Raw genomic sequence first — 25,417 nt, forward strand, 5'->3', positions numbered from 1 at the left:
TGACATAGCAAATTTGTGGATTCTCTGTGTATCAAAGTGCTGACTTGACAAGGCAAGCGCAATCTATCTGGCTGCATCCCACGACATTAATTTTCATTAGAAGCTGAGCTAGACTCCCGCCCCTTCCTCTGCTCTGAGGCTTTGTCAACTTCAATTAGAAGAGTAAAAAGAGCTGTCAACTTGCCTTGACCAGACGGACCTACATCAACATTGGCAGCAAGAATGCCTGTGGTCCAAGGACAACCGAAATATTTTTTTTCTACTTTTTTGTTTGCCCATTCAAAAAGTCCACAAAAATGTCTGCACACCCATAAAAAAAAGCATTAAATGAGCCAGTTCTGTTGCTAAAAAAAAAGGAAACGGACTAATTAAAATGCTGGTGCTTGCTTCTTGTTTTTTGTTGATGTTTTTTATGTTTTGTTCAAGCTTTGCAAGTCTGTGGGATCGTAAAGTTTCTGTAAACTTTGTCTCCTTCTTTAAATAAAGTGAGCAAAAATTTCGCTAAATTTTTGATTGCCCCAAAAAGTATGCTAGCTTCGGGCTTGACTTTTGTGTAAAGTTGCCCGCTTGACTTAGCTTTGAAGCAAAACTCGAAACAAAAAAAGGGTTTAACTTGGCTATAATTAAAGGTCGACCCGTTATTACTTGCTCTTCTTTAACACCATTTCCTTTTGCAGCTGCTGCTGCCACGTATGTGCTTTGGATGCTCCAGAGAGCCATTAAAAGGCGCTCAAGTGTGGGGAGATACATATATATATAAAGGATTGTTCAACTTTTTGTACCATCAAAAAATGGTTGAACTTTGTTAAGCTGATTAGACTCAGGCTTTCTAGCATGTAAATGTCTCGGCACTCACATGAGCTTCGTGTTTTGGCTATATGACATTTAAATGATGTCCCTATATCGTGTGTTTACTGTAATATGCGCATACATTATGTGAGAATTTGCTGTGATGTTTTAAGGGCGGAATACATAATTTTTCTTGTTTGTTTTAGTTATACATTTATATTTTGTTTTGTTGTGTGTCTTACTTTATTTTATAAATTCTCACTTTATATTTAGCAAAAAACGAAAACATTTGTATATTTGTTTGGGCCTTCGTTAGGCTCTCCGTATGGGCAACCTTTTGCTTATTTTTATTTATTTTTCTTCAGACTGGTTCAGGGTTTCACATGCCTTGATTCTGGTCTGATCTCGCTAATAATTTATTAAAGTAAAATTTGTTTTATTTTTTATGAACTCTTTTAAATGCGTGCTCAGCTGCATTGGCTTGGTTGCTTCTAATTATTCTTCTAATTATTCTTGTGATTGTTGTAAATTTCAATGAAGCTTCGAAGTTTCTGAAGGGCTATCATGTGGCTTGATGTATCAAACAAAAAGTATTTTTAATTGAGACGCTGCACATGGCATCATGTGTAACTGTCAAATGCATTTTCTATGGCTAAAATAATAAATGAAACAACAATTTAATTCCCATGATTCCCCATCATTGTAAGCTATATTTTGATTAAAACTTGCGCTTTGTGTGACAGTTTGGAAATACTCGTTGCGAGCAGGAACAAAAAATCAATTAAAAATTTTAAATTGCATGCTAAATCGCGAGCTGTGACACACATGTTTCAATTGACTAATGTGAATTGTATTTGCTCTTCTCGTTACAGTGTAGAAAAATGTAAAAAGTCGACTTAAACATAATATTTGTTTGCCTGCAAATTCTTTTCGATTTTAAGTTTAAGCGAAAACGAAACTGAAGTATTTTAGAAAACGAAAACGAAAACGAAACCAAATGCAAACCAAATTCAACGGCTTATAGATTGCTATATAGTAGATAAAAATCGCGAGAAATAAGTACTTAGTATCGAAGCAACGTAACGAGCGTAAGTTTAGGAATAAAGCTAATTTCGGGTGCGTATAACTCCATTAGCAGACGATTAGCATAGCAAAGTAGTGAATGTAGAGCGACAGCAGGAAGCAGCAGTCCCAGCCCTAATTCAATCAGAGCCAACTGAAATAAGAGAGATAATAAAAAACACGTCCAACGAAAGTCCAAGCGAGAGTGACAGCCGTGACACGGAGCCAAACAAAATCGTTCCGCTGCTGGGGCTACCCACCCAACTTAAGTTCAAGACACGGCGGCCCAGCGCCCAAACGCAAACTAACTAGAAAACTTTGTCAAACACTCGAGTAAAGCAGCAGCAAACGTGCGCGTTTGAAAGTTTTTCTCTTTCTACAATTCGTGCAGATCTCAGAACTCAAACATAGATACGGCAACAGAGACACTCGGACAAACAGAGACAGCTAAAGAGAAAGCGAACGAGCAACTGCTTTAATTTCAACACGTTCACAGCAAAAGAAGCGCCGTAAGGAAAGAAAATCAGCTGCAAGATGTCCTCCTCCATGCCACTGACCATGGACCAACGACGTTTGAGTTGGCCAACATTTCTGCTCTCGCTCCTATTGCTCCAAGCAACTGCGAATGCCATCGACTTGAGTCGCTTGTATGGGCACATGGCCAACCCCATACAGAAGCGTAGCGGTAAGCGCACTCTTTTTTTTCTTATATTTATATGCATAATTCAAATAATTGCGTTATTAAGTATTGCAGCAAATGCAGAAAGTTGCGATAGTATTAAATTTTAAAATAATATTATTCTGTTTACCTAAATATTATATAAGCTTTTATTAAGTAAGCAAGCCTTGAGTTGAGAATTTATTGATTATTATTAGTGAAGAATTGATGAAGGTATAAGCACTTAGAAAGTCGACTGAATAACTATTTGACGTTCCTTTGAAATTATTTCCATTGACTTCTGGATCGGCATGGGGCTGGGAGCGACTCACAACGACTGATATATCATATAAAAGTTATCTATATTTAAATTTCATTCTATTCATTTTTAAAATTAGAAAGGTTGCATGCCATATATTATATTCTGTCAATAAGCTAAGGTGCTTCCATGCAATATACAATGCCTTGTATATCTCAATCAATACTGTATACGTAATACTCTTCAGCTCAGTTCATTTTATTGCTAATCCAACCTAGCCAAGCCTATAACAAAACATTTTGTTTCTGGCAAATATTGTGATTGAACTTTTGTTGGGCAAAAAAGGCATCAAAGCCTAAACAAACTTTTGCTTTTGCTATTGTGTTTATAAAAATTTAATCTAACTATTCCAACGAAGTCTGAGTTTTAGGTTGTGCAAAAACCTCAGGCTTTTGTCTAACACTGACACTAAGAGCTGCAGTCCATGCATTGTACAGGGTAACTTCAAGTCTTCTGTTTTACTCTCAACTATTTTAAGTACAGTTTATGCCAGGGCAACGAAATGTGCAAATGGGTTTGCATTTGCGTGCTCAAAATTTAAAAAACTTGGCGAGTTTTTCGCCTGAATTGTTCATTTGGCTCCATTTAAATTCTTTGTGAATATTTTTAATTACCCTCTGAGTATTGTTCGTGCTTATAGGTTGGAATTTCCTCATGTTTTTTCCCATATATGAGGAATTTTTTATTATATAATTAAATTAACACCAGTCGGTCGGTCGTTCTTAATAGCAATTTGAAGCAGGGAAGAGAAGTCTAATGGTTGGACGTGGACATGGCTTTGTCGTCATTGAAATACGCCTTTATAGAGATTTTTTAAAGATTTTATTATAGGTGAATAGCATGGAAATTGTGGTAAAAAATACGAATATTTTTACTTAATTAACTGCATGTCAAACTTATTTAATTATCAGGAAAGTTAATCAGTTGCAGCTGTCCCGTCATGTTTTATTCATTATTTCTTTTCCAAGTAATTCCATATTTTTGCTGTAACTGCCAAGGCAAAGGTTAAATGTTGAATAGCATGACAGCCGCTGCGATTGCAGTGGAGCATCATATTTTTTATTTAATACAAATATTTCACATTTCCGGCATGTCACTTGCAGCTACTTTAAAAGCTTTTTTTATTGAGAGTCTATGACAGGCAAATACAAAATATACTCTGTACAATATACAGTTTAAGGATATCAGTATTTTAGTGTTGTAAACTTTATGAAGACTGCGCTAGATCTACTAAGCAGCTATATAGCTGATCCGCAATATCTATAATATAAGACATCATCCATGGCTCTTTAAAAAAAGTATTACACTTCGACCTGCCAATTTCAGTAGATAAACATTTTTTTTTAAATATTTAGTTACAGAACTTAAACTGGAAAATAATTTGCATGAATAATTGAATAAGTTAAAATATTATGCCTCAATTTTGTTTTTGTCAGCTCAAGTATTATTTAAATTATTTTAGAATAAATTTGAGTGAAGTTTTCTTAACTGTATTGAAATTTAGTTTTTTTATTTTCATATAAATATTTATCGATTTATATATTTTTTCCTAATCACATTAATTAATTCTTAACAGTATTATTAAAGCTGGCTGTTTAAATGATCAACAAATGCTTTTTAATAGTGTGCCTGCCGGTTAAATAAATATTTAACGTGCCTCCCAACATAGAGTAATTATTTTTCAATTTCTGCAAAATATTTATATTAAACTAGATTTCAATTTGCATTAATTAAAAACTTTTGCTGACATCAGTGAATACTATTTGTTTTTCAATAATAAATATAAAACTCAATAAGCTGGGTAGTCTGCATTCAGGTAAAGTTTGCAGCTCTATTTCAGTTGAGCTTCAAGTGGCTGGTTTCTGTGCAACTGCTGAGTCAACAAACAGAGTGCAACTTCTAAGCTTATTGGACAGGCAACAAAACGGTGAAAGGACTTGGTTCTCTTTTCTTATCCCTTTCATTTTCCGGCTCCATGCTTTTCTCAAAGGTGTCCATCACGCGGCAGCTCCGCCATTCATTGTCGGTCGCTTTTGTGCTTTTGGCATTTGGCTTTGGTCGCCTTTATGACCGCCGTCGACTTGGAAATAATTTTTTGCCCCTGAACGCTGCCAGTTAATAATTGTGCACCGGGACGGAGCTGGTTGCAACAAAAGCGCAGGACATTACAAAGCATCGCCTGTCACTTAGAAAGGTTTTTTTCGCTTTCCCCCGACTCTTTTATACCTCGCTCGTTGAGCAATGGAGACGATTTAAGTGGTTGTGGCATGAACTGTGTGTGTGTATGAGTTGTGGTTGGCTGTCGGCATGTATGCGAGTGGCTGTGTGTGTAATTTAAGCGCGCTTGATTGAAAATAACTTAAAAAAGTTATTGAGTGGCATTTGAAGTGAAAGGGTAAACCACTTGAATCTGACTTTGAGCATGATACTCAATGAAAAAGGACTAATGGTTCAATAGCTTTTCGTCAGTTAATTTAATGAATATTAAACATAACTAACTAAACTAAGTGAACAAGAGTCGGGTGGTTAATTACATATATATATATATATATATATATATATATATGTATATATTGTGGATCTGATAACTTACAGGCGAATCAAGGTGACCCTTGAGAGTTATGCGCAATAAATATTTGCTTTCTATCGATTTATCTACATAAATAATGGCACTCAGGCAGGCGCGATTTAATTTGAGTGGGCTCAACACAGCATAAAAGATAGTAGTTAGAAGACGGAAGACAGTAGATAGATGATAAAAGACAGAAGACAGAAGACAAAAGACAGAAGACAAAAGACAGAAGACAGATGATAGAAGACAGATGACAGAATACAGAAGACAGAAGACAGATGATAGAAGACAGAAGGAAGAAGAGAGAAGACAGAAAAGTACTAAGAATCAAGCTTAATTTAGCCCAAACACACTTTGAACATTTAAAGCGCTTCAACTATGTGACTAGTTTATGCAGGGTTTACAAATCAAAGAGAGGTCAAGTGCTAATGCGTGAGCCGCAACAGACAAAATAGCAATAAATATGCCCCGGGGTCGTGAATGAAGTTCTAATGGCGGCTCAATCCTTTGACGCCGCTCACCTATGAGAAATCCATTAAAAGTTGTGCTGCACGAACTACGTTTACGCTTTCGCTTATTTATACTTAATGAGCCACGTAGCGAACAACTTGGCCAGCAACGTGGAAGACAAGAAAACCTCAAAATACAAAAAGAAAAGAACAAAAAGAAGTGGGCGGCGAGTGAAATTAATTTCGTAGCATTAGCACAAAAAGCTAACAGCAGTGAAAGTTCCAGTTGGCCAGGTTCTGTGCCCTGCCTCGAAGCACACAAATACGCATCCGAAAGTTTTTAATAAAATTAGAAGCTTGGCGTACAAGCGCGAGCCCGAAACAGGAGCAACCAGAAAACTAATAAAGTTGATGGTTATTACGACTCAGGCAGGAAATTGCAGCTCAGCAGAGCTCCCAGTGCAAAATGGTTGCCATAATGCGAGCGTAATCACGATTTTGGTTGGCATTTTCGGGCACTCTGTTGTTTCTCGTGGCCAGCATTGCTGCCATCCACGGAGAATATGCTCGTGTGCATATATTTTTGTGGCATGCGACTGCAGCTGCGCTTGCAAACCATCACGTATATGGCCAAATGAGCTTGAATGGCAGCACGAAATGCTGCAGCCCAATATTTCCCTCAACGGGAGGGCACTGGCAGGTCGCGTTTGAAAATGTTTTATTTGCATTCGCTTATGCATTTGCATGTGTGGCACGCTCCAGCGAACGCCTCTGAGTATGCTACGTTTTGTTTGCCATTTGTTGCCGCTTTGGTTTTCCAAGTGCACTCGAGTGGCAATGCACGCACTCACACACACCCACACCCATGCACCTAATAACATGCTCAAGTTACAATCATACCAATTCACAATGAACTGAAACTGCTGCCTACCTCTGCTCTCTGCTCTCCACTATGCCCTCAATGGCTGTAACATATATTAAAGCCTGCATAATTAAAAACGTAATTTCCACGCAATTTATGATGCGACTACTTGACAAGCTGCCATATGCGATGTACCACTAAGTGAATTAGACGGTAAACATATATTTTTTGCATGCGTGAATCGAGCAGTCCTAAAGAGCTAATGAAATTGCGCGACCTGAATGCAAACAGTTAACCAAGCTGTTCATATCAATTCTTATATCTAAACAAAGCACTTTGCTTTGCTAGTTTAAGGCAAATGTAGATAAGGCTACAGTAATTGCATAAAATATTTATAATGTGTTAGGATGAGCTTGGAAGTGTGCTGGAATGAAATTACAATTGACAATGATGAAGATTGTCTTCATTCCAGATAGTTTTGAATACTGAAAACTGTTTCTAAATTATAATAATATATATTTATTTAATTGAATTTCCAGCTATTTTTATTTGTTGCTTCGTTCAAGCTTCAAGTTCCTTCAAGTTCCTCAAGCTTCTATTGCCATTTACTTACTTAGAATCATATACTATTCAGTGCAATACAGCTCAGGTTTTCGATGAGGAAAAGCTGTCGCAACTAAATATCTTATGGAATATAGCTGCTGCCCTCAAAATCTTTTTGAATGGCATTTCAAATTGATATGCCAAACAATAATGCCATAGATCAGGCTCCAGTCAGTCAGAGACACAAATACACTTAAGCAAACTTTAATTCACAATGTAAGCGATATAAAATCCAGTAAAAGTTCAAAGAAATTCAGCTTAAGTTTAGTTTGCAATAAATAAACCAGCACACGAAATACGAATATTGTAATCAATGTAATAATATTTCATTCTTGCATCCTTTGTCGGATCAAAATGCTCAAGTTTGCGGAATAAATATTTTTTTATTGCCAAGAAACAAACTTTCACCAGCTGTGCTAGGTGTGTGTGTGTACACACAGTGTGCCATAAATAAGTAAACGATATAAATTGTGCTCTAAACGATATGGAATACCTAGTAAACATTAAAGAAATATGACTGCAACAGCCATTTGTAAGCAATTTGCCAATGCCATAAAATGGCAACAGCGTAGCAAATATATCAAAAGTGCGATAAATTTAATTATGTCGACAGTTTAATTATACGAGCCGAGCTGTGATTTGCGATTTGCTTGGCAATTTTGTGTAAACTGGGCCATTCGTATGCAAATCTATAAATTTATTAGATATGCATTCGCAAACGGGCTCAGCTCGCCACTGTCGGGCAGTTTCATTACGCATACGCCGCGTGAACGCAGCCGAGCAGAAAACAGCCTAAAACAAGGTCATGGATATGTTAGCCCAGACCAATTAAGCACATATGACTGTCAACAGTGCCACATAATGGCACAAGCATTATAATTAATTGAGAACGATTCACAAACTCCGTTTAAAGTGAGTGAAATGAAAAAAATAAAAAGAATTTGCTTGTCAGATTACCGAACCATTAGAGCCACTTGACTGATTGACTTAGCGAGACCCCATTATGCTTACAAACTTAAGGCTTTCATAACTTTTCCTCTCGATTAATTTCTTAAATCGTCTTATCACAGCAAATTGATTCCAGGAAGCGTAATTCAGTCAACTGAAAGCTTAAAGATATATTTCCTTTAAGTGAGTATACAGCAATTATTAGTTGGAATCTTATATTCAGCACATGTAACTGTATCTGAATCCCTGAGTGGAGCTGATGTGTTACCACATATTGCCTTAGGTCTCACTCTTAGTAAGTCACTATGTCAATATCTGGCCAGAATATGCTAGTCAAACACAGTCTTTGTCATCACTCTGCATGTGACTACGACGTTCTTATATGTCTGTTACAGGTATACATTTATATAAATCCACTTTTCTGCATCTTTTGTGTAACTTACTGGTATAAGACTGGCACTGCGCTTATCTTATGCTCTCGAGCTGAATAAAGTCGCTTAACAATGCTGTATATGTGAGAGAGACAAACTGTATTCGCACCTGCCAAGATTATCTGGCAGGAGAAATAGTAAAACAGAAAATGCAAAAGACTTTGAAGAAATGCCACTGCTGACTGAGACGACCTTGACAATGTGTTTATCTGCATGCATATTTATGAATTCCTTGTTGTCTAAAAAAATATGAGTGCGAGTGTTCCCGACTAGCAAGTACTCTGACCAATCGATTATTTGAAACGAACATAATCTGAACTGAACTGAAATCAAGTTTGGAAAGTGACGACAGATAAAAAGGTTAGCAATGCTCTCTTGCGCGTCTTGCATAAAGGGTATAGATACAATCTGCATATAAATTAGTTTATGTAATTTAATTGATTTTAATTGATTTAAACTTGTTTCAAAGTAAGTTTCAATAACTTTATAATTCCTGTTTGTTAATGCACTTAGTAATAAAAGATATTCTACTATATATATCCTTGCTTTATATACATATCAATTCCAATTCGATACGGAAAACGTTTATAAGTCTCCGAAGCCCCTAAATTCAATTTAATCGATCGATCGATCGAATTCTTTTCGCGCTGCTGAAATCGATGCGTATTTTCAGCATTACTCACGGTGTATTTTTAAATGTCGCGACGCAATGAAGTCTGTGGTCCTTTCTACCTATTTAAGTATTCACATTATGCATACTTTTATGGCTTGTATAACAGTAATGAGCGCGAGACGCAGGGGCAGCTGGCTATAACTAAGTAAATGCCTGAAATATATATTCAGCTTACTTTGCACAATGCCCCGCTTTTATGGCGCAATATTATTTGACGTTGGTCTATGGGTCATCAAAGAGCAAAGTTGCTGCTCTACATGCATTCAACCATTCGGCAAATAGCATGGGTGCGCTATACGTATATTTTTTACGGCTTGTCAATTTTACGGGCTGTCGACAGCGACTCGAGTAAAAGTGTTTTTCCGCTTCGCGTTGCCTTCGCATACAAACATATATATATGTATATATATATAAATATACACATATTTTTTCTGCTTGCTGTCCTGCTACCCATTCATTATTTGTGGGTACTTACAGTGCGCACTAGAGCTATAAATGTTTTGCGGAGCACACAAAAAGGGGAAAAAAACTAACCTATTGAATACGTAAAAACAACTATGGCAACAGTCAGGAAGTCAGTTTGGCTGGGAAGGTCGGCCTTTGAGGACCTTCATGCATTGCCCATACGCCACGTTGAGCGTACACCATGTAGAACATCACTTTTTCATTAAGCCAAAGCGACTTGAATGCGAAAAGGCAATCCTGGCAGACAAACAACTGTCACGTGGGGGGCGTGGCTTATTGATTTGTGACCGTGGCTGGTTTTAAAGTGTAACATCTGTAATATAATGGAAATTTAAGTGGTTTTCTTTGCAATTGCAATTTTATGTATAATTTATGATTGTTTAATGAATTTGTCGAGCAGAACAAATTATTCAAATAATATTCAAGTTCTCGCCTATGACCTCGACTCTTGACTTTTGACATTTTATAATAGTTATACAATAGTTATGTAAATGTCTCAGCCGAGCAAAGCTGTGCATCGTTATCCACATTACAACACTCAACTGCTGCTATTTTTGTATCTCTGAGTGCTGCATGCTTTTAGGCAGTTGACAGGAAAATATTTTTAGACCGGCAGCGTCCATATATAAAGTCCAATTTCAAAGGAGAGTGTAGCATATGGAAATGATTCGTAAACCCAGCCAAGGCAGTGCCAACGCCATAACGGATAAAGCAAGCTTTGCTTGTGACCCCAGTTACAGTTGCAGATGCGCATTCGCTGAGCGCATTTGCATTTACACTAAAAATCCACTTGTGACTTTTGTGCGGCTTCCAGAAGCTGGGCCATCCTTGGCCAACATCTTAAGTTGTTCGCTGTAGTGGTTGTTGCTGTTGTTTTTGTGGCTTTGTGGCTGCAACTGACTGCGTCTGGCTTTGAATATCCAATTTGGTTGCGAGCATTAAAAGCAATTCAATATAGATGTGCATAAAGATATATATGTATATATATATGGCTAGTGTTGAAATGCCATAATATTTTATATTCTATATTCTCAGGTGCTGTAGTTGTGAGGCAAATCTCCTTAGACATGTATTTCTATATTTTTTTTATATTTTTTGTATGTAAATTGATTTGTCTTGTCTGAATTTGTAAGCCAGCTCACATGGGCACATGCTCAGTTTCTGTATATGCCATAAAAATTGTTTTGACAACTTTTAGTTTAATGAACTTTTTGAAGCCTGCAGCTAACTCTTTGAAACTTTACAGCTTAATCAAATATAAGCTGTAGGCTTATCACCATAAAAAGCTTTAAAGTTAGCTTATATTTTCACTCAGAACCTCAATTAAACTCAAGCCCACACTTTACAATTCAAACAATATCAATTAAGTGTGGATAAAGACATTCAAGTTTTCTTTCGACAATCAATACGCAAATTTATGTAATTTTATTTCTGTTTTTATCTAATGTACGAAATAAATAATTTAATGGCCTGATATTCAACAGTGCAACATATTTGCATATTTAATTATCCATTTGCATTGTAAATGGCCAATAAATACATTAACATTTCAACAAATTGTAAAGTTTCGAGCTCTGTGGTTTCTGCGGCTTATCAAAAATACCAAAAATAAATTAGCTTGCTTTCTGGCAATTATTTGCAGCAGGCATGCATATTTAGGGACATTGACGAGTCAACCGCAAAGCACATTCAAATTGCCAGCCAATCAGTTGCCAGGTGCAAGGACACTTGCTGGTTAGGCTTGGACTTGAATTCGAATCACTGCTTTGGGTGTAATTGGATGGCAAATGGTAGCAAAATTTGTGGCTTCCCGTGTCGGAAACCATATATATCTGCAACTAAACTGACAAATAAAATTGTCATGGCTTGAATTGATTTGTTGGGTATCGTATGAATTAAAGCAATAAGCAAGCTTTTGTGTTGGGAAATGAACTTAGTTTCTGTATACGCCATATATTCTCGAACATCTTTTACAACCTCTCGCTATTACTTTAAATTCTCAGTAAGAATTATCAAGCAAAACAGTAAACTGTTGCTTGCTTCAGTTAATAATAATCCAACCCTTGTTTTGCTGAAGTTTTCTTAAAGTATCGAAACATTTGAAGTTTTCTTGTTATTTCGGCGAACAGCTCTATATAAAAAGTTGCCTAATTATATGCCAAGTACCTGTTATTATTGTTAAGGGGCTACTTATGACATAGTTGAGCACTTACACAAGCAGTTACAAAATAACAAGTATATTTTAAAGTTAAAATTGCCAGCAAGATGAATGAACGAACTTCGTGCAATTAGTTCACAGCAAAGTAGTTTATGGACACACTTTTGGAGCAGAGCTCAGCATGTTCCATTTAGAATCTGAATAAGCCAGGATCAAAGAACTGTTGAGTGGTTGGATTTCGTACTCGAGGTAAATGACTGCAGTTTGCAACTGCGGCGAGGGCAACCTTGTATGTGGCCACGAGTTACTGTTGAAAGGCAACACTCGAGCTGCATCAGCAGTAACAGCAGCAACAGCTGTTGAGCGGCTTGCAGCTTTGATGAAGTGTGCTTAGACGCGTGCATAGCTGAGCAGAGCAACACGTCCAACTCGTACGCCATAAGGGCTTCATATGTTGTCTGTGGAGGGCAAAAAGCTGTTGAGGCCTCAAGAATACCAGAAATATGTATGGATTACATTTTAAAGCTAGATTACATAAAAAACATTGGCGAATGAAATAAATCCCTAAGTCTCTTGAATAACCTAACTAACTAAAATTTGTGTGCCAGCTTAGAGATTCAGCCATTGCTTAACTTCATATTATTAGCTAAAGGTTAGTTTAAATCAATAATTACATTAAATTTTTAACAAGACTGGATAATTTTCAAATTAAATCCTTTTGGTCAAATTTTGTTCGAATTTCGTTGACGGCTTATTCCTCCTCGTCCTTGGATGGTTCCGGTGCCTGTTCGGGGTCTACAGCAGCTGCACCCTCTTCCTGCTCTTCTTCGTCTTCTTTGATTGGGCCGCCAACGTTCTTGCCGCCTAGAGCCAGTTGTGTTTGAGGTGAGAATTCATCCTCCTCCTCCGCTAAAGCCTCGCCAACGCCACCGTCTGCGCCTGTTGGCTCTGGTGGCAGCCAGCAGGAGCCCTTGACCAAACGCTGTTCGATCTCGGCGATTTCATTTTTATAATATTGATTGAAATCAGGACGATCCCAGATACTCTTGACCCATTGCAGATTGAAGTCCATCTTGGCACAGCAGCAGAACTTGCGTGACTTGTGGCACTTGGGACACTTGGCTGGCTGACGAGCTGGATGAGTATACTGTTGCTTCTGCTTCTTCTTGCAGCAGTAGGGGCATACGTGCTTCGGCTTGCGCTTGGTACTGCAAGGCACCGGCTCTTTAGCATAGACAAGATGTCCACGTTTCTTTGCACAGAAGCAACAATTGCAGTCATCGCCCTCTGGTTGGCGCTTGCGGGTCTGCATGCGGTCGTAGAACTTCTTATACACTATCTTGATCTTGGCCTCATAAGCCATCTGCTCATTGCAGGAGAGGCCGTCAAAGCGCGCAAAGCTCTCGGCTGTCTTGCGTGCCGCATGCACCCATATGCACTCGTCATTATAGCTGGGTCTCCCCTGATCATCATAGGTCAGCTCCTGTTTCGGTTCGTAATAATAGGCCTTGAATCCGCGCTTAATGATGTTATATGCAAGGTGTGCCTCCACCTTGTTCATCAGTGACTTTTTGCCAAGCTCGTGGAAGATGTCTTCTTTGCGTAGCCGTTTCTTGGGTATCGTATCAATGCAGTAGCAAACCTGATCGTAGTGCAGAAAGGCATATGAAATAATGTCAACTGTTGACTTGGCCTTGCATTCGTGTAAGCCGCAGAGGATCATTATTTGCGCCAGGGAGTTGGCCAAGTCGAGCACATTCTCCAGAAATATCGACGAGGCATTGACCTCGCCCAAGCACTTGCATTGTGTGTGCTGATCAATAATACCCAGCGGCGCATGGCGCTGGCATTCCTTGTGCTGGCAATTATTCCGGCATCGGAAATCAGGCATGGCATGATGAGCCTGCATCGAAATGGACTTAAAATTTGTTGTTTAAATATATAGAAAAAAAAACTATTTTCGGTATTTTTATTGGATTTTAATGTTTTTTTTATTTCCAGACCGGCCTAACAGGAGTAACACATTTCACTACATATTCTATATAAAAATGTTTTCTTTTCCTGTTGACATTTAAGACTTAATTTACTTTGACGGCAATTGCCAAGAATTCTTTTGTTTTATTTTCCAAATTAACATTTAAGAATGAAATAAATTTCTTATATTTAAGTACATAGTGCATCTGGTTGAATAAAACATAATTAAGTTTTTGTTCCTTTTAAGATACATCTATTTATCGAATGGGAATTTCGATTCACCTCAAATCGAACGTTCTTCCATATCTTTAAGTGAATGATTTTGATATTCCTCTATCTGCTATCCATAAGCATTGATATTGAAACATGGACACATATCCAAATATATATATATATAAATATATATTTATATACATATATATTCATAGTTAATTAAAAATGAATTTCAACTATACAAAAAAAGTTCTTCCTTAATCAACAATATGATTTTAACGGACTTCTTTTTTTTAATACATAAAGGATTCTAGAATATTTTATTATATTGCATCAAAATTGTGTCTACAATAATAAAATTTGAAAAAGAATAATAAACGCCAAGGCAACTCGTTTGTGTGCGATTTAGAGTGCACATTTGGACCATTCTTCCTCAGATTGATGACCCTCACGTTGCGGGCATTTGTTAATGCTAATGACGGCATTGAGTCAAGCTGCTTTGGTTGGGGCTGAGCAAATGTGTATGTCAGCCGTCTGGTGTCTGGCGAGTGGCCTCTTGCATAATAGATGAAATATTATGAAAAATATGGGCATAACATTCATAATCCATGAGTTGTTGTTCCCAGGGCAAGTCATATTCTGGTTACTTCACGCAGCTTTTGAGGCAATCTCGAATTCATGCGACAAGGGAGTATCAACAAGCAATAGAATATCCGTATCCGTTAGCACGAGACAAACAGCACAAATATCTTCGAAACTTTGCCGAACAGAGCACAAAAAACAATATAATCAAATATGCTTCTAAAACAGAAACGCTGACAAGTGCCACCGACCCCCCACTGAGCAATCCGAAGGGACACACAAACCAAACAGATGAGCGATAAAGTTGTCATTACTCATGTCGTGTGTTTTGTGTGTATTTAGCCTGCCATAAGCCGTAGCCGAGGATGACCCTGAGCCCATGACGCATTAGAGGGCAAAATACCACATGAAAATAAAAAATTTATTACGTCAAATTTCATGGTTACTTGAAATAAGCAAATAAATGTGTTTGTCTCTTCAGACAGCTAATACGACGACATTGGCTTTTGCTTTATTTTAAAAATGTATCTCAGGAGATCTTATCTGAATGTGTCTTATATGGAAGAGTTGCTCAAAGTCTGATTTCGTTCAGAGATATGCTTTTCATTCGATTGTTAAGCTAATAATAGTCAAGACTTTCTTTGAGTTATCCAAAAAGTGAAGCCGAATAAAACTGAATTAGAGAGAGGCCAGGTTATTATATGCCATCTGTTGTTAAGCTCGTCAATTAAATAAATTACCATAAACTTTGTTGACGTTCTAAATCCAATGTGGATATAAATAAAGCGCATTAGTGTCAAATACAAATAGCAGCCTGTGTCAAAATTTATTCATTTATATTCATCTCGGCCATAAAACTGTGCGCACTCACTTATTGTATGCAAATCTGCGCTGACTTATAGAACGTCGCACCCACACATAGGCCAACAGCAACAATAACAATAATAACGGGATGTGGGGCAAGAACAAATGCTTAGAAACCGGCAAAAACTTTTTCGATTTCGTGGGTAAATTATTCGGCTGCGTAGGTATCGTAAACAACATTTGACAGAAATTATCAGAAGTTTGCCCAAAGTTTTCGAGTACAAAAAGACGCAGCAGCTTGGCTAGCTTATAAGCTGAGCTGATGGGCGGGCAGTGGCATTAAAATATGCAAAATAATGCTAATGCGACCAAGTCAAATGTCAGGGCATATGAAAAGTATAAGAACAATTTCCGCACCTGTCGCTGTGTGAATCAAATTAATGTGCTGGCTGATGTATGCGCACTGACAGTCATTTCAATATAGATACAGAGGTAGACTGAAAGCAATTTACGCACACGGGGCGTATGCGTAATGAGCGCAAATGTATGCGCAATTTATGAATAATTGAGAGCGGAAAAGCAGCCGCAGCAGCAGCAGCAGCTAGCGAGCTGGGAACCCCATGGAGGAGACCTTCAACAAGCCACTCTCAACTGGCATTTGACAATTTTACGTAATGTGCCGGGCAAATTTGCATACGATACGCACCGACGAGCCGTGGCACATGCTGCTCATCATCATTATTTAAAATAAACATTAAGCTACGCTTTACAGCCATTTATCACATTTGCAGATTTATGTGCTGCCGTTGGCTGTTTGCATGTTGTAAAGTTGTTTGATTTCAACCAGCGACACGCAACTGCACGCCAATACCCTATAAAAAGACTAGCGTGTTTGACTAGGTGTTAAAAATAACTGGGCTTGTTAATAGAAGCCTTTTACGAGAGACTATTTGCTAGAGGTAAAAAAGAGTAGCTAGGGATACAAAAACTTTGACTTTGTAATGAAACACTTCCTTGAATTCAGTGAACAAAAGCTGAAAAAAAGGAAACAAAAACTCTCTGGACGTGGTGTACTTTTCAGAGTATCTTATCATTTCATATATACACAAGATAATCTGAAAAAACAACCATGATTCAGGTACTTGCCAGCGCTCTGTTATGTCCATCTCAGAAGCCCCATACAGATTTCTTTTACACCTTTTTTGAATGCCAAGCACGTGCGATAGATGTCAAAGGATTAAACAATCGTTAGGTTCTCCAAACCTTCATATTTTTTAAGAAATTCATCGTATATATCCTACACAATACTTGTAAATGAATTCTGGAATAAGATAAGCTAATACAGCATAGATAAATCTGCTTGTATATAAAAAAAAATCTATTTTAATTTGAAAGATATCTCACATGATATAAAATTATAAGCTCCTGCCAAAGATAGTATCTGCGAGTCGATCACTCTTTGCCTTCTTAACAAATCTTTTGAAAAGGTTTCTTTCATCGTAGCAAATGTGATGAAATGTGTTTCTGAATTTATGATTTGCCTGCTCGAAATTGGCCTTGGCATCTCAATATCAAATAACACCTCGGCAGCACCTGTTCAGAACAGTATAATTCACACACCTGCCGTCCACACAGCCGCTGCTGAGTGGCGCCCACGTTCATCCCGCACGATTGACTTTTATTGTAGCCCAAAAGCCAATACACCCGCTACGAATGCAAAACTTCAGCTCTAACAACAGACAACTACAGTTGGCCATTTTGCCTGTGGAAGATTTATGCGCAATTGCGCAAGTTTTATGTGCCTCGCCGCATTGCGCTGGCCGTGCTTTAAGAATTGCTACATATAGTGGATATATATATTCGCTCCTCCACGCCTTCCACTCTGCTCCCATTGGTGTATGGGTATTTCATGATTAGTGAGGCAATGATTTAAGTTTCTACGTGCAGGCGGCAATTCTTTTATGACTTTTGCTATGGCAACACGTCGCCGACAGCTTAAGCGGTTTTATGCCAGGGGATGAAATGGAATTTAGCCGGGTTTGTAACGCACTTGGCTCCATGTGCTCATGCAGCTGAGGTTAAAACGTTATCCTTTTTTATTTTTATTAGATTTTGTTGCACTCGTGCCGGATTTTCCACCCACACACTGGCTGCATATTTGCATAAGCATTCCCGCTAGGAAGCAACAGAGTCGCAGGGCTCTTGTGTGCTCATAATCCGTGGAGTATGCACATGCATATATGTACAAGGTCTCAAATTATTAAACGTAAAGCCAAAAGCCCTGCATAAGTTGTATTTTACTGGCTAAAGTTAACCCTCAGCTAACATTTACTGTGAAATGCCTTTTAAAACTGACGCGCACAATCTGACTTTTATTGATTTTTAATTAGTTCTAGTCTGCCCCAAGCGTCAATAGCCTGTTTAAGCCCCGCAGGAACCAGCGGGCTTTAATGTCAAATCAATACAACTTTGTTGGCTAACCTTGATAATCCTCAATGACAAATGGCGATACGTTGGCTATCAAGGACCTGCGGGCACAGCGACTGAATCGAGTCGTGACAACCTTTGACCTATCAAGGCATTGGCAGCTTATTTTAGTTGCGCCCTGATGGCAATCATAAGATCCATTACAAACCCATCAGCCAGGCCAATTAAATGCATGCAAAAACACAAACTCAACCAGAGCCTAATCTAATTCAATCATCTCAAAGTAATGAAGAACGAACTGATTGACAGATGAGCCTAGGCCATATGCATGAAGCGATTTGATAATTGTCTGCTAAATGATAACTAATCGCCACAATAAGAATGATGTGCAGAATAGCTAATGCTCCGATTGATATGATAAATAAACTAATCGAAAATCTGCAGGGAGTTTCTGCATGGCACGTGGCACGCCAACCACTACATGGCCCTCGGTCATGTTCTGCGTTTACGTTTCCGTTGCGGGCGTTTCATTTGTCGATAATGTAGGCGTGTCAGCGTAGCCTGCAACGCTGTTGTGTAGCGTTTGGCAATTGATTGATCGATTTGCTTATGGCTAAATGAATCCGTCATAAATAATTGAACCTGTCCCAAGTAGCAATATATTACGAGAGAAAAGCCCAAAAAGTGGACATTCGAGCAGCTGTGCGTAAATGATTGAATATAACGGAGCAAAGAGATGTCTGACAGCAGCAATATTGCGTATATATATGAGCAAATTCACTCCTCTCAAAATCATGAAAAAAATATAATATTTATAATAACAATATTTAAGTTATTTACATTTTTTTTTTGTCTTTTTGCATGCAAACAGATATCATATAGAAAATGCCTCTGCTTACTTCATAAATATTTAACAGTATATTATAGGCACTTATATGCGAAGGTGAATAATTAAGTTTCTTAAGGTTAACATAGTTCAGATAATATATTTATTAAAATATTAAATTATTCATTTTGGTAATGGTTTAATATAATATATAAAAGCGTACAAACATTTTGTCACCCATAGATTTTAAAATTATTATAAAGTAAACATTTTCTATTTTAAGTAAAAAACAATTTTAAGTTTTTGCTTTGCTATAAAAAATTAATTTCAACTTCAACTAAACAATACCTTATAAATCAAGCATAACTTGAACTGTATTTGATCATATTTTAGATTACATAACAAACTTGAAAGAAATGGAAAAGTTGTTTAAAGTAAAGAGAGTTTGCTTTAACTGAAAATAGTTAACAAATTTCTAAACTCAACAAATAATGTTAGGTTGGAAATATAAAAGCCAAGGCAGCAGACTTGTCAAACTCGCATTGAAAGGCTTCACGGTTGCCAGTTTACTTAAGCAATATATGAATTATATATTAAAAATGATCATATTCAATAAATCGCGCTGCCCCTAGGTTAGCTAATATTGGAACCACCAGCAAACACCACTGGCATTCCATCCTTTTTTGCCAACGTCGATTACATGTGTTGGTGTTTGGTATTCGTACTCAGCTGGTGCTTAGCTTTCGGCTGCCACATGCAAACAACATTGCTGAGCTCTAATCCAGTCTCGCTGTTGTTGTTGGTTGGGGCAAATTGGAGTCGTTATCTGCACCCACTGCATTCGCACGCGTACACACACACGATTTAAAATAAATAATTTATCAACTGCTGTTTGTTCTAGTGCCCGGTTCGGCTGTTCCACCTGTTCGCAGCGACCGGTTGCTGGTTGTTTATGCTTGGCTTTAATTTACATATTCACAACCGGCCTTTTTGCCGCCAGCTGCTGGTGCGCGCCTAGTGCCATGTGGCAACAGCCCGGGTATTAGCTTTATCACGAGACTGGGAAAATTGCGAAGCGTTAAGCTGCCAATGCGAAAGTGCCGAGTTTTATCGTTATGTGTCTGTGTCCCTGTAGCTGGGAATGGGGCGTGGCTGTTGGGCTTATGATTCGGCTGCGCAAAAAAAAAAAAAACAGAAAGAAGAAGATTTTTAAAACAACACCCAGGGATTGTTGGCAGATTGATGTGAGCATACACAAATTGACGGCATGATGCCTAACTCTTGTTTGCCAGCTACTCAGCAGCAGACGTTTTGCATGAGCAAATATTTAATGCAAACAATATAAAAATTGATTAAAAATCTGGATATTTAAACGCATTGAAAACTTTTTAAATTGCACTTTAATTTTTATAGAAGTTTGCTTCATTAAGCAGCACAAATGAAACTTTTCCTAAACTAAACAGTCATTGGTGCTTACACGATGCCAACCGCAAGCACGCTTCGCTATCAACTTCATTATCTGCTATTAAATGTCAAAGAGTCAAAGCATTTCAGTGTTGTGTTAAGAGAGACGAAATAAGCTCCTGGCAAATAGCGGACTGGCAATCTCACAGGACGTTTGTAATTTGGTTATTGGAGCGTGTGATTACGCGCAGTTGCCTGTAAAAAAGTTGAACAACTTTTGCAGCTTTTTGCCCTAATGCATAAGCTGCTGCGTAACGGTAAACTTCGGCTGGGCGCTTTGGGGAATGCTGCTGGATCTCATTGAAAACCCGACGTATACTTAATTTTTTATGTCAATTTCACTCACTGCCAACGTGCCACATAGCGCGCTCTTTAATCAATTTAGTCAAAACTAAATCTGACTACTGCAATGCGATAGTGACAGCTGCGCTAATCGAAACGAATGCTGCTCTCGTTTATCAATTACAGAAAACACGACAGAAACAACAGGACTCGACGTGCCTTCAATTAAAAGCCGAACTTTAATGACTGCGACTCAATTGTTGTGTGTGTGTGTGTGTGGATGTTTGTGGCTGTGTGTAGGTGTTTGCTATGTTTGCTTAGTTGGAAAACCAAACATTTTTCATGATTACAGCTCATTAATTTCTGGTCTGCTGTTAATGTCTTGTCATTTGGGACGCATGGGAATTCTTTGCTGTTGATAGAAGCAACAAGGAATGCAATATAATTAGGCGCTCATATCTAAAAGAAATTGGCCGTTAAGCTAGCAATGACGACTAAGTAATACCCTATAATATAATTAATGGCATCCTATATCAACAAGGCAACATCGAATCATGAAATTTATAGATAGAAGTCTTTAAATTGCTAGTAAACATCATTTTAGCCTTAAACTGAAAAAGAGATTTATGTTACTTGTATTTAAATTTATTTATTAAATTATTTAACAGATTCTCAGGCTATTGGTGATTTCTTATTTTATTTTCATTTGACATTTTACACGTTTGCTTTGGGCACTTGACTCTGAACATTTGTCATCAATTGCCCATTGAAATACATTTTATGTTATATATTTCAGTTATTTATTCCATTTGCTTTTCTCTAAAGAAGCGAATAATAATATTTATTGAATAATGTGCTTAGTTTCAGGCTGCATGTTAGAGCTTAATGGAATTTCATTTCATTGAATTTCATTACATTAAATATTTATACAGCTAAATGTCATAGAATATGTAGACGCTAAGGCATAATTCTATATGTTTAATAATTGAAAGCAATCAAGTTTTATTGTCGATTAAATTATAGAAAATTAAAACACAAGCAGCTTAGAGTTCCAGTCGTGTCTTATATTTTAATTGTCGCCACTTAAACGATATTAAGATATTATGATGGCGCTGAAAGGAAAGGACATTAGCGACACGGCGACCAGCTTAAATGTCGGTCTGAGAGTGGGACTGGGTGTGCGCGGGCAGAGGCGTGACTGAGCTGCGTTGTGACTTGGCAGTCAGTTTCATTGTGCGAGTGCCCTAAGCATTTATTATTATCATTTTTGCACGTCTTCGGCCACGTCGTGCCCATGCCGCTGGTCGCGCTTAATTGTCATATTTGACACGACAGCAGCTCAAGTGGTAATTATTTAAGAGTTTTCTCTCTTCCTTTCATGCGGCTGCAACGTGTCCGACGTCAAGTGCAAGGTCACTTGGCAAGTGACGCAAGTGAATGCAGCCGCTGGCAATTAAGCTGGCCAACAAATGTGTCACTTGGACAAGGACCTTGATGAGTTGTCGGGTCGACCGCAGCAAAGCTTTGACATTTGCATACAAATGCCAGGCCTTTGAATGGAACAATTTTCTTTAGCTGTAATTCAAGTCGGTCAAGGTGCGACCCACCGTTAGGCAGACTGAACAGCGTGAAGGCTGACATATGTTTTATGGCTGTCTAATGACACTTTAAGTTGACAAGCGCCGTTAACCCACATCGCAGCTGTTAACAAGTCAATAAAATCGAACAACAATAGAATGAGCCATCAACTCAACATCAACTCGAGTTCATTTATCACAAATGCACAGCACTTCCAACTCGAAGCATTTAGCGATTCCGCAATTTAAGAGCTGGCTTAGGACAGTCATTAAGTTGCACAAGGTAACACAAGGGTATTAGGTTACCGTTCTTTTCCTTCAACATATTTTGTTGCAAATGACAAACCAACAAAACGACAAGCAACATGATATTGAAGTAAAAGCAGGAAACGGAAATTCCACCAATTTGACGACTTCCTTATGCTTTTATCCTATGGATACGGACACGGACACGAATACTCTCCAGCGTCACGCTTACCCTTACTCTCTAGCTGGATATATTAGGTGTCCTACACACTACTCGTCTGTGGGGCACATTTAGTTAATTATGTGCGGCACGCTGTTGCATGCATAAGTGGGTGAAAAGTTGTTGTCACACAGCACATTGCACTGACAACATGCCATGCCACGCCATGACAGGCCATGTCAATTTAAAGCAATCTATTAACACTATTATTATTATTATTTAATACAAGTTTTAAAGTATAAATAGTTGAATTTTACTTAGCTTTCTATAAGTTTTAAATCCATATGAGAGCTGTTGATGTTGGAGGAATATAAATCTGCTCGCTCTAGAAAGACTTCTAGGAAAAGTTATTATTATCATTATTCAGTGAAGACATAAAGCAGCTGAATTCATGTTAAGCCATATCTTATGGCTGTTCTCTAGTACGACTAGAACATACTTTAAAACGAAAAGCATCTGTATATCAAATGAAAATGAAAAAATAATAAATAAAGCGTAAAAATCAAGTCTGGCGGTTGGTTCGAGCTGAACTATGTATCAAAGCTAGGCAGACAGATAGTTGAAAATTTGAGCAGACCAACTGATATATATCAAGAATATATCATATATAAATATTACAGTTTATAGTTATGGTATCGGCCACGCACACTTTCTACTTTATTATTATTTGATAGTTCATCGCGTTCGTAAAGTTTTTCCAAATCCCATAAAATTGTAATGAATATAGAATGGGATATTTTCACGAATCTAAACCTTCAAATTGATAGACAAAAACACAGATTCAAGCGTCATAGGAATCATGTAAGCGCTTGTCATGTTATGTTTTTGTTTGCTGCAATTTGTTGCACAGACAAATTCAGCTCGGTTTCGGTTTTGGCGCTTTTCGTTTTTATTTGCTCAGCAAATTATTTTTATTTTCGACTAATGGGAACTTTGACTGCACAAATAGTAAGCACACACACACATACGCATATATAGAGAAACAAAATATTATCATAGCGTGTGTGTAGTTGTTGTTATATAGCCTTACGCCCGCGACTAACAAGCGAATGACAATGGGAATTGTGAATGGAGCTGGCAGTTTGGATGATTGCAGCCAGTGGCAGACATTTTGCGAATGTTTCCGGAGGGCGAGAGGCGAAGGCAGATGAACAGAGTGAAGCCAGACTGTCGGGTGTTTACTCGCTTTCGCTTATTTTCCTTTAATGACATTGTTTTGTCTGTTGCGTGTTGAGCAGGCAAATAGCAGCAGCAGCAGCAGCAGCAGCGAAAAACCAAAAAACCAGCAGCAGGCGAAATGTGGCTACAAATTTGTGGTCGAGTGGCAAGTGGCAAGTGGCAAGTGGCAAGCGGCAAGTGGCACAAACTATTTTTGGGAATTCACTCAACCGAGTTTTGCCTGACATTGCGGTTGTTTGTTTTCGCCGTGAACCAAAAGTGAACAATTGGATTTAGTGAATATACTTTTATTTTATTTTCGTTTTTTATTGAAATTTCTTTAATTTAAGCTGCCAGTGAAATTCAGAGCATGTTTTTTGCGTACATGTGGCATAGTGCATTTTGATAGTATCCATTATAAGGCTTTATGCCACCAAAAGGTTAAAGCTGCATGCAAAAGCTGTTTGTGCACCTTAACGATGGGCGCATTTCCGGTTCATTTCCTGTCGGCAAATTGCCTGCGATCAAACAAAATGCCAGCAAAATAGGACCTAAAGGCCAAGAGCTGCAATCACCTGAGCTATATGTAGCTGTATAATAATTGACATATTCCTTACAGGCATGCCTCAAGGGAAAGCAGCTCAAGCATTTCTCATATGATTTTCCTTAAGTCAACATTTGTGAGATAGATGTGAGGCTTAGCATAATTTCCTTTTCCATTTTGTTCTATGCAATTGGCTCTGCTTCGTTATCAGCAAATTGCATTAGTTGCGCACACTTACCGTTTAGCCATTAGGAAATGTTTTTCATGCTCATATACTCACAGTTTTTCACACACGCACACACACATGGAATTTATGTGGGCCCAGAATTTTAAGTGGCAATTGCAATGCATTATTTCCGCTGCACTTTTAAAGCACCAATAAAGGCGAGAAGTTTATGAAGAAATTTTCCAGTAGCTTTATAGTTTCATAAAAGAGTTCTGCCAGAGTAAAATGCAAATCAAAACTGTGAGTATTGGATGGTGTTTAGACTGAATAAAAGTTAAAACAAACATTTGTCAATGTCAGCCTGCGCCTAGCGCATAAATTTCTTCTACAAGTCGTAGACTCTCCATTCCCCTTCTGGCGGCTCCAATTCATAAACTTGGCTAAACACGTAGTCAACTTTCTTGTTTTGTTTTATTTTTTTTACAAAGTTTTATGGTTGAAAGTGAGTCATCGATCGAAAATGAATAAAATTATAAGCTTGTCCTTATTTAGTTGACTTGAATTATATATATATACGGAAAGGAAAGGAAATAACATTGAGCGGTGTTTAATATCAATTTAAGCTGATTATAAACAAAACTTTAATACATGCATAAGACGTCTCACAAGCCTTACAATACGAACAAATATATATATATATATATATATATATATATATATAAATCACTCAGCCAGCATAAATCAATTAATATTTACATATGCAGCTCAACAAATAATTAACTTTCACCTATTCGAATATAATTAGTCAGCAAGACATTGTCTAGATAATTTTCCAAACAAATTGTGTTTAAGTTATCGAATTAATTAGCTCGCAGGTGCTTCATATGAAGAAAACTTCATTAGATTGATTTGAGAATGTCAATAGATTTGCATACTTTACTAATT

At 37.7% G+C, this 25,417-nt stretch overlaps 2 protein-coding genes across 2 annotated transcripts in view; one reads left to right on the plus strand and one right to left on the minus strand.

The window, feature by feature from the left end:
- The window catches only part of LOC111597893 (IDLSRF-like peptide), a 42,803-nt gene that overhangs the window by 2,256 nt on the left and 15,130 nt on the right, over positions 1-25,417 (plus strand). The window contains exon 2 of the mRNA XM_030224940.1: positions 1,662-2,536. Within this exon, the coding sequence (XP_030080800.1) occupies positions 2,386-2,536 (151 nt within the window). The 5' untranslated portion in view covers positions 1,662-2,385. The remainder of the gene's footprint in view (positions 1-1,661; positions 2,537-25,417) is intronic.
- Positions 12,592-14,038, minus strand: LOC111597892. Its single transcript, XM_023312827.2, has one exon. The coding sequence runs from the start codon at positions 13,896-13,898 to the stop codon at positions 12,741-12,743; it is 1,158 nt and encodes a 385-aa protein (XP_023168595.2). The 5' UTR covers positions 13,899-14,038; the 3' UTR covers positions 12,592-12,740.

The sequence above is a fragment of the Drosophila hydei genome, unplaced genomic scaffold (genome assembly GCF_003285905.1).
Source record: "Drosophila hydei strain 15085-1641.00,03,60 unplaced genomic scaffold, DhydRS2 tig00008121-arrow-pilon, whole genome shotgun sequence".
Taxonomy (NCBI): Eukaryota; Metazoa; Arthropoda; class Insecta; order Diptera; family Drosophilidae; genus Drosophila; species Drosophila hydei.